Source organism: Phalaenopsis equestris, unplaced genomic scaffold (genome assembly GCF_001263595.1).
Source record: "Phalaenopsis equestris unplaced genomic scaffold, ASM126359v1 Scaffold000226, whole genome shotgun sequence".
Classification (NCBI taxonomy): domain Eukaryota; kingdom Viridiplantae; phylum Streptophyta; class Magnoliopsida; order Asparagales; family Orchidaceae; genus Phalaenopsis; species Phalaenopsis equestris.
The window spans coordinates 1,646,600-1,657,629 of record NW_018164668.1 but is presented as its reverse complement, the minus strand read 5'-3'; the positions used below and the strand labels follow the sequence as shown (position 1 = coordinate 1,657,629).

The following is an 11,030-nucleotide window of genomic DNA, read 5'->3' as shown; positions in this document are numbered from 1 at the left end:
GTGTTCGGCTCGTTAAGCAAACAAGCCGAACACGAACATAATTTTTGAGCTCGAAATATAAACGAGCTGAACACCTCATTTACACCCCTACTGGCCCCCATAGCTCTGCTTCAGTCTCCTGGGTTGGGGGAGCTTCGACCTTGTTCGTTGAAGCTTCTGGTTCCTTGACTTTAATCCTGAAAACACCTGGATCTCACTGTCGACTGTACTGTCTCCCAAAGCATTTGCAAGCGTACCATGATCGATTGTCACTAAAACCAATCCCGCTGCTCTGCTGGTAAGGGCTCCTATGTCCACGAGCTCTACCGAAGTAAGTAGAATGATGTGCTTGCCTGGATCCCACTGCCGACTGTTCTGATGGTAATGAGGGGGAAGAAATTTCTTCTGCATTATTTTTTTCTTCTTATCCCACTTGGTAATTTGCTTTCTTGCCTCCTCTGCTGCTGTAAGTTCTCCGACCATAAAGAGGCATTTTTCGTTAATTTGATAGCAACTAATTTAATCTGTCTCTCTTCGGGCACCTCTTTGTATTTGAAGATCCACTCAGCTACCTATAGCCATTCAATAAATTCATCCGGATCCATGCACCCCTCAAACTTGGGCAAATCTACCTTGATTTCCTGGTCTCGGTTGCTGTAAGTTATCCCACCATAAAGAGACATTTTTCTTCAATTTGATAGCAACTAATTTGATCCGTCTCTCTTCGGGCACATCTTTGTATTTGAAGATCCACTCAACTGCCTATATCCGTTCAATAAATTCATCCGGATCCACGCACGCCTCAAACTTAGGCAAATCTACCTTCATTCCGTAGTCTCGGTGTCCTCCAAGAGATCTCTTCTTGAAAAGTTTCCATGTGGGAAGGATGCAGGTATCCCTCTCCAGCCTCCTCTGATACTGGATTTCGAAACGTCGTGGCCCGTCTTCTTCATCGCTGAAATTTTCCCTATGGAAGGGATTCACATCATCTTCTTTCTCTCCCTTTCGAATCTACAGACCTCAGTTGAAAGTAACTTCTTCTTGTGTCATCTCTTCAATCTCCACAAATCTCTGTTAGAGGCGACAAAACTCTCGCCGTATCTCTTCACGGGTAGGTTCGGGCATATCTCTTCTTGATGGTGTGATTGATGGTTTGGGGTCTGAGGAAAAAAAAAAAGAAAAGAGAAATGAAAGAGAAGAACGACAAGTTGAGAAAAGGGAAAAGAAAAAAGAAATTTGTTGTGCTGGTTCGGGTAGGGGCGGATGATAGGAAACTCATAGGATGAAATTAGGGTTGGCTAGCTTTGATACCAAATAATACCGGAGGAAAACCCAAACCATGACTAAAAAATGCAACTATTATTACGGGAGACCACAATGTTACAATAACAATTCAACAAAAAATAACATGGCACATGTAAATAGCAAACGACAATGAGGACTGCTAAAATTAAGGAAAAGGCAATAACATAAAACAGAAACAACCCTTTGCGATGGGTATGATAGGGCGAGAATGGAACAACGGTGTTGGGGGTCACGTGGAAAAGGCCGGAAAGGCTGGTGGCTACTGGGAGGAGTTAGACAGGTGGCCTGAAGGTGTTGGAGAGGACCGACAACACGCTGGAAAGGAACCAGAGGGGGCAATAAGGCTGGCGGCCTGCGAAGAAGGTTGGCCAGGGGCAGGGAGGACCTGCAAGGTGGCCGACAACAGCGGAAGAGGGGGTTGTGGTGACTGGATTCTGAAATGATAGCAGTGAAACAAAAGTATGTTAAGATAAATGCCTAGTCGTGATCAAGCTATAGTCAGAGCACCACTCGGACACTTGGAGACGATCATCATCTAGAACGAGTGACAACCAGAGCACTTCCTCGCCGTCAGATATAACCCTTGAAAGGGAAAAACACCGGCGGTGGCAATCTAAATTCAGAAATCACTTAACATCCAAGAACTGAGAAACTCCAAGCATACTACCTCTTATTTATAATGAGGCTTAGGATTTATTTTATGCAATGCTTTAAAATAAGGAAGAAAATAAAAATAATAAGAATTCATAATTTGACAATGTTTATAATAGGAAGAATTCAAAATAGGCAAAGACTAATAAAAATAATAGAAATTCAGAATTGGCAAATGCTAGGAAAAAAGGAGGGAATAGGAGGAGAAGGAAAGGAAGGGGGAGCATGAATGCTACCCCCCCCCATAACCCCGCATCAGGCTCCCTCCTCTATATATAAAACTGGCTCATGCTTTCAAATTTTATCTTAAGGGATTGTTTAGGACCACTTTTATTTTTTATTTTCTATTTCTTTTGTTTTGAAATAAAACATGTTTGACATATTTGATTAAGATGTGATTATTTTTAAAAATATTCAAAACACCTAAATTTATTTTGATTGTTTTCAAAAACATATTTATTTGTATTTAGAAACAAAAAGTAAAAATATATTAAAAATACATTAAACAAACGTGTATTTAAAAAAAAAAGAAAAAATAAATACAAAAGAAAACAAAAATAAAATTGTTCCAAAGAAGCCCTTAGTAAATGAAATAAAATAGACAATCAAAAGAGCACCAAGCTATCAAGAAATATAAAGTATTTCCATTAAAATAAATAATATAAATATTATGCCAATGAAGAGAGAAAAATTATATAGGTAATATACAAAGTGTACCACCTTCAGCTTCTTAGCATCCTTTCCAGAAGTAACCTCACAAAGAATAAAGTTGGAGAAACTTGGAAATGGCTTAAGATATGACACTTCTTTCAAAAGAGCAAACAACCTTTCCCTTTCTTGCACAAGTAAATTCTTTACTCTCTGAGGAAATTGAGGAAAATAGAGGGTCCTTATGTAAGAAATTCCAGCTAAAACATACCATTATAAAATAGGAAGATTTACATCCATACCACGAAATTCCTATGTATTTTCACAGCTAACACCTAAACTTCAAATTTTAGAGTATGCCACCTTACCTATGCATAAAAAGATTTAATCACTTTTTAGAAATTAAATAGTGGTATTTTTTATATTGTACAAAATATTTGGGTGGTATAAATGTAAACAATTAAAGCGTTAGATGTATAAATACATAAGAATTGAGTGGTATGTATCCAAATGCCCCTATAAAATAAGATTCAGCAACGGTAACACAGCAGAGGTACCTCCAGATAACCAGGATTCTGCAAAGCGGCACATGCAGAAATTGTTGCTGCCACAGATACATTGTATGGTTGCTTCGCCCGCCATACATATTGAATAATGCTGAGAGGAAAAGCTCCATAACCAACACAAAGTCGAGCTAAACCTACATCAATTTCAAGGGCAATTTTATCATTAGAAGAAGGAAAATTTACATACGCAGCACACAATTCTGTATTTACATGTCACACCTAAACTTTCATACTAACATAAATGCATGAAAATATGCATTTCACTTAAAGTGATAATACTATTATTTTTTTATGTGATATTAAAAATTTGAGTGCTATGCGTGTAAAGACGAAAGTTTAGGCGCGAGATATGTAAATACATAAGAACTGTGCGCGCTATGTAAATTGTAAATACCCCTAACAAAAATGTGCAGCAGAGAGTCCAAACAGAAGAATAATGAATAGCATTTGAGAGCAGATGAATAAAATAACATTTGAGAGCAGATGAATAAAATAACAGTGGCTCTAGAAGTAGGCGACGGCACGAATAATGGCTCGAGTAGCGGGTGAAAGCATGAATGGCAGCTCGAGTAGCGGGTGAAAGCATGAATGGCAGCTCAAGTAGCACGAGAAAATAAAATTGACAACACGAATACTAAGCAACAACGAGAACGATGCTCGAATTGTAAGATGAGATCCTAAACTTTCTCCAAAGCTGACTTGAAGAGAACTTAATTCCCCACATGAGCTGAACTAGCATTCTATTTATAGACTTAGCACGGGCTTTTGTCTTCAAGCATTTACTATGTAAATTAAGTTACATCCATGGTACCCCCAATTCAAGTTCTCTTCATTATCTACTTTCTTGTGTTCGTGCATAGAATTTCAAAGTTAAGACTAATATAAATCCCTCATACGCTGCCCGCTCATTTTAAATTTGCAAGTTCCTTCTTGTATAAGCTCACTTCCTTGCGCAAAAAAAATTGAACAGGAAGACTTACATACGTTCCACTCAATTCTTATATATTTACATATCCGACGCCTTCAATTTGTACATATATGCCACCTTATCTATGCAGGAAAAGCTTTATTTCACTTTTTTAAAAGTTAAAATAGAGGCAATTTTGCTGTGATATAAAAGATTTGGGTGTTATAAATGTTAAAAAAGCAAACTTTAGGTATTAAAAATGTAAATACAAAAGAATGGGCAACATGATAATGCATAGGAATCCAAAGTTCATCTAACCGACCTGCTCTTTTGCTAAATGTACGGAGAAAAATCAAGTTATCGTGCTTCTTTACCCAATTCATCCTTGATTGAAGACCAGAGAATTCAATGTATGCCTCATCCAGTACAACCAAAATAGGCAAGTTCAGAATCTTTAGAAGATCTTCATCATTAATTATACTGGGAGTAAAAAAAGATAGAGTTAAGTATTATCTCAAAAAAATAAAAAAAGATAAATGCATACATACCACATAATTTTTATGTATTTACATATCTAACACTCAAATTTTGATATTCACACTTATAACACCTTTGTATCATATATCTAATGCATAACAAGGTGTATTTCACTTTCAAAAGAATAGAGATGATGGTATTTTTTATGTGATGTTAAGGATTTGAGCGGTATGCATGTAAATCTGAATGTTTAGATGTTAGATATGTAAAAGCATAAGAATTGTCCACACCCTCCCCAAAAAAAAACTGCAGGCAAGCTGTAGTTGTGCACAAAAATAGTCACGTGACTTCAAACAGATTACATTTTTAAATCACTGGCAACATATTAAAAGCTCAATGCAAAGATGCAGAAGTACCTCCCATCCGGATTATTTGGAGAAGTCAGGAAAATGCATTTTGGTTTTTCCTGTTTGACAACTTCAATAATACGGGGGATATCCAAACTGAAATTTGAGAGTCTTGGAACTGCATCAAAGCATAATAGGTAACAGGTATGGTAAGAAAGTATCATAAAATAGTAGGCCTAGACAGAGCAACAAAGTAATATACATGCTATAATAATAATAAGGGGCCAAGGGGCATCTACATAAATCCCACCAAAATTTCTATGTATCTACATATCTAAAACCTAAGATTTAATTTTTATATTAATACCAGCCAAATATTTCATATCACACCAAAAATACCATCATTTTAACTTTTAAAAAGTAAAACACACCCTTTCATTCATATGTAAGGTCGTATGTATGCAAAAATTGAAGTTTAGGTGTTAAATATGTAAATGCATACGAATTGAACGGTATGTATGTAAATCTTCCTAATAAAAATAATAAGCTTCCTCTTTCCCCTCCCTCTCCCTTATGCTAGCCGGTCAAAACCCTCAGCTCCCATGCTTTCTCCTCTTTCCATTCAATCCCATCTTTCCAGCCGGCCAGATCCTACCAAAACTCTCCAACTGCTCCAAACCTGAGCTCCACAAAGTCCAAGGAAACTAGCTGGCATTCTTGCCCTCCATATCCAAAACCCATTTTCCCCCGCTGTTCGGTTCATGGAAATCTAGAACAATCAAGGAGATCAAGTGCACTTTATACTTCATTGAGGCAACCCCAATTGGTATCAGAGTAAAGCAACCGGTCTTCCATTGCATTTTTAATTGCTTGAGTAAAGTGTCAAAACATTACCCTGACTATTTACATGAGGTAATTTTAGTCCCAAAGTTTATAAAAATGTTAAATTAGGTCCCCGGATATTCCTCGCTAGGGACTATTTCAACCAATATTGAAAGGTTCTAAGGACTAAATTGATATTTTTATAACCGATGGGACTAAATTGTGCTTGGGGTTTTGTTTTACTATAATCGTTTTGTCCACATGTAATATCTTTATTTTTAATTAATGCAATATGCAGCATTTCAAGGGTATCAGGCTCATTCCAATAAAAGTTTGATTAGAATATCCCGACTGAATTGATTTTTTTTATTCTGCTCAATTTATCAACATTTGCTTCAATTATTTTTGCATAATTTTCTCCATTGGTAGAATTTCATTTAGATTTTGATCTTAACTAAGCAAACATAAATTTGATCTTGTCGTCCAAAATTTCATTCATAATTTTGTTTATTGTTTAATTCATTTGATTAAACAGTCCCACCTACTATTCTTGTTTTGGTATTGAGCAGAATTAGTCATGCTAATTTGTAATGGAATTTTAAAAATCTATAATTATGCACTACTTGGAACCCCTCGTCCACTAGACATAACCCGTGGTAATGCTACCATAAGAAATTATTATCTCGAACTTCACAAATCTCATTCACTAAACTGACCATCGAGATATACTATTTTGAATTTAGTTTTTATCATTTTTTGTGTCACAATCTCTTAAAATGAAGAAAGCCCAATTTGCCACCTTAAAACTCACTAGTAACATGCAATGCTTATGGAAAAGAATTGTCGACAAAATCAATAATACTAGCAAAGACTGCATTGACATGTGGCATAAAATATACAACTAACTTAAACAACATTACAATCCTATCTACCACATAGTTGAAAGCCCAACACCACACCCTTTGACATCGTGCACTCATGGTCACAAAGTACGTCAAAATATTTGAAGAATGACCACCAGTAAGAAAGCTGCAACTAAATTCATTCATGGCCTTCAATAACTTATCAAATTAATGTTGGGCCATAAAGGTCTATCCGCATGATGCCTTCAATTATATATGCCCAAGAAATTGGAAAATTTTGAAGCTACAAGGCCTTCATAGCTAAGTCCAACTAATGACAACCGCTCGGCCACATTAACCCTCCTCGCACCACTAAATATGTCATTAACAAGCCACCAATTAGAACTCCTTATCCAGACCACCTCTTACAACCCCCTTAGAGTATTTGTCCTGATAATATGACCATTAACAAGAATACCATTAAGCATAGATTATCGATATGCTGATAGTCATTCTTGATTTTTTTTTCACATCCCCTTTTCTTCTCCAAACTTGGCTTGTAAAATAGGTACCACTAATTTTAGATCCATCCTACATGAGTGAAAAATTACTTTCAAAACTCGGATAGTTACTTCAAATGTGAAATCATATAGTTTGATCTTTTCAATGCACCCCACACTCAACCTTCCATAAGAAAGTATTCATATAGTTTGGTCTTTCCAATGCATCACATAATCAACCTTCCATAAGAAAGTTAAGTTCGAAGAAATCCTCATTTTTTGCACAACTAAAAATAACTCCTTCGACAGCTATGTTTAGTCTTAAACACCTTAAACACAAACAAGCTCCAAATCAATCTTAAGAAGTTTTTTTTTTTAGCCCAAGTTATTTTCTTGTGCCTTGGTTAACCCACTAAGTTTGAAGCTATCAACTCATTGACATATCAATCATTTTCCTACGTACACATCATTCATGGCTGCACCACTTCTACATACATTTCATAAGAGGGTTCAACACCACTATGACTCTTTAATGGGACATATGAAGAAAAATTCCTCTCGATAGCCATTATCACAGAATTGAGCTTTTCGATAGACTGAACTAAAGATGACTGAAGCTCCAATGCTTCAAAATCTTTAATCAAATTTTTAAGGATTGCTATGCCTCTGACCTCAACATTTGAGATATTAATCTCAGACGGGCCATACTATGACCTGATATATCGAGAAGCTGAATAAAGCTAAGCAAACCTAATCCACTTATGATAGGAGGTACACGTGAGATCAGTCAAATTCATTATCACAAGAAACACTCCTTATTCTTCATTCAATTACAAAGTCTTAAAAAATCACATTCCCCAAAAAGGTTGAACACCAATATATCAAATGGGAAGCCTTTCCCTAAGAATACTCCGTTCCAAACCATCGTTTTGGCATTGACAACAAAACTATTAATGCATTTACTCAACTTCATTCCCTCTTGACTATTATCACAGTTTTAATGCATAGTTTTGAGCAATTACAAGCAGAATACCCATCTTTCCGCTTTCAGATTATTTTTCATGAGCTTTCACATGATAAGCATTCCATTCCCTATAATTATTGCCATTGTAATGGTTATCTCTTCAAGGGGTCCCTTTTATACATTCCTCAAAACATTATTAAGTAATTTGTTCATTTATAAAATTTATAAATTCCATGCTAGCAAACTTGACATCTGGGTCACCACAAAACCGTTGTATTTTGTCAAAGCATACTTTTGCTGGCCATTAATCAAACATGATATCGCATGTATCATTAACCAATGTGTTCTCCAATTAGTCAAGGCCACCAAAAAATATGCAAGTTTGTATATTTCTCTGCTCAATCTGAACCAGCCTTGGCAATACTTGAATGTGGATTTCATCTTAATCATTGTAAGATTGATTGCGGACATGATTCAATCTAGAATACTAACACAACCAATATGTGTTTCAAATGACTCAATTATGACACAATTCCAAAAAGGGAAAAAAAAAAGCTACCGATAGTTCTCAAGTTATATATTTCATGTTTCATGAAGTAGTACAATTTTTTCTTTTACAATCTTTGATAAAAACTAAAGATTCATTGGACATTTTTGAAAAATCTTATGAACAATTCTTAGTGCATCACTTAAATTCTCGTCTTTCACCCTTAAATAGATGGTCAAACTAAATTAGTAAACCTAAATAACGCCAATCTTTTAAAGTGCCTCATTGACAAGCACTTGGGACTTGGCCTTCCAATAATAAACTTTGTCCATAAAACTCTATTGATCGCATCATTGGTCATTTTCCTTTTCAAGTTGGTATCAAAACAAACCCAAGGCCATAAATCTTGTTACCTTCGCTTCAGTCGCTTATTCTACCAGGTATATGTGTAAACTTTGAGCTTACATACATTACCATGTTGCTAAGCAAAATAATGTAAAAACTAGTGGCAGACATATAGTAAGCATTTGCTAATTCAATGAAAGAGATTAGATACTTGAGCATATCTACTCTAAATGTTTCCCTTCACATGCCTTTAAAACACTTCAAGCAAGTTTCTCCAACAAAACTTAGTAATAAGCTAAAACATAATGTTTAGAAGCACTTTTCGAAATTGAGGATCTAGAGGCACTTTCAAGTTCCTTGTATAATCAAAAATTACTTTTGTGAGTGGAGTTCATGTGACTACTGTAGCACTTTTTATGTCCATTTTTCAGGAGTTGATCATCCTTCAAGAGTATTATTAAGCATAATATTACATATGAGATCACTAGAAAATAAAATCTAAAATGAGAAGTACAAATTAGTAAGAAATATTCATTGAAGCGTTCAAAAATTTAATGAGGAATATTATGTACCTATGCATATTCGTCCTAAACATTACCCTAAGCATACCTTCAGAAACCTATTGGGAAGTGAGTTTCTTTAACCCAAAAAACTTTGATACAAGCCAAACTTATCAATCAAACCATCAACATCAATACCCACCGCGACTCTAAAATTAACTCAATGATTTGTAGCATTTTTTTGTAATGAGATTGGACTTAAAATGGGCATTTCGGCAAACAAGGTATCCCCTTCTCTATCAAGCCTAGTTTTAAACTAATAACTTTGTAAATTGATGCTTAATGGTGCTAAATCAAATGAACCCTCCAAAATTAACTCCCTTCCACTCCTTTATACTAACTAAACAAAACCCCTCCTCCTTAGCTAATATTCAAACCCTTCCCTTTCTCTTCATGTCTCCCTCTCCTCTTGTTCTCTCCTTTTCTCCCCCAATCCAATTTCCTTTCTCCTCACTAGCTAAATCCAAAAAAATCTCTCTACAACCCTTAAATCCAAACAAATCTCTCTATCAAACTTACCTAAGGAGAGCAAAAAAACTACTTATCCTCTCCACATCGAAGACCTTAATGTCCCCTGCTTGTCTACTCATGGATAGCTTGGATGAAACAAGGATTTGAAGTGTTGTTCATCCTCCGGTGAGGTGTCCACATTAGCATATTTAAAAAAATTACAAAACATATGTGGAAAAAAATTATTTACCCTTAATAACTAAAACACCATTTACCGCTGCATCGAACTCATACATCGTAAATGTAGGAGGGCAGTCAACAATCCTATCACTGTGATCAAGCACACATCTGTGGGAGATTGTAAGAATCACACAATTATCTTTACTAGTCAAAATAATATAGCAAAGGAAAATTTTTTAGGTAAATTCAAAGAAAAATTGAGGTTTGGACTATAATTTGAACCTCATGATTAAGTCAATTAACTCATCAGCTCCACATCCAGCAAGAATATAATCAAGTTTGAGACCAGAATCCTTAGCAAGAGCGGCACATAAGGAACGACACTCTGGGTCTGGGTATACATAAGAAAATTTCATTGTTCCCAATGCTTCGGCTGTAAAATCTCACAACTTTATTCAATCTACAAACATATTTGAATCGATAAGCAGAAGCGAGATAGGATCATACATACCTCTAACCATAACTTATACGAATAGAGTCGACACTCACAAATGACATGGCTATTTTTTTGTTATAGATCTTCTAAGCTTTTCTCACTCACAACTCGATGGTGCAAATAAAATGAAGAGGAGCAAGCTTAGGGACCAAAACAACAAGCATCACATCTAATTTATAGTGCTCTGCCCATCACAGAGCTCAATAGATGTGAGCACATTATGAAATGTTACTAAATTCATGTGTTGAACTTAGACACTATATGGACCACATTCTGAAATTTATTTCTCTTAAAAACACCAAGGAATTCCAATGGTTATTAAAATTAAAACAAATTTTCAATTGATTTGGGAATTCCAATGGGTATTGAAATTAAATTGGGAATTCCAATGGGTATTAAAATTAATCCCAACATTCTCCCACTTGGTCCATATAGTTCAACACACACGATATAGAGAAGCAAAATATATGAATCATGGCGATAGGTCCTCTTATAGTGAGTATT

The 11,030-nt window shown here is 35.5% G+C and overlaps 1 protein-coding gene across 2 annotated transcripts in view; it reads right to left on the bottom strand.

Annotated features, from left to right (window-relative positions):
* LOC110023716 (histidinol-phosphate aminotransferase, chloroplastic-like) overlaps window positions 1–11,030 on the bottom strand; it is a 20,482-nt gene that overhangs the window by 3,700 nt on the left and 5,752 nt on the right. For both annotated transcript variants that reach the window (XM_020723260.1, XM_020723259.1), the window contains 4 exons: window positions 4,950–5,058; window positions 4,379–4,536; window positions 3,141–3,283; window positions 2,656–2,796 (listed from right to left, as the gene is read on the bottom strand). In XM_020723260.1, coding sequence (XP_020578919.1) covers window positions 2,656–2,796; window positions 3,141–3,283; window positions 4,379–4,536; window positions 4,950–5,058 — 551 coding nt within the window. The remainder of the gene's footprint in view (window positions 1–2,655; window positions 2,797–3,140; window positions 3,284–4,378; window positions 4,537–4,949; window positions 5,059–11,030) is intronic.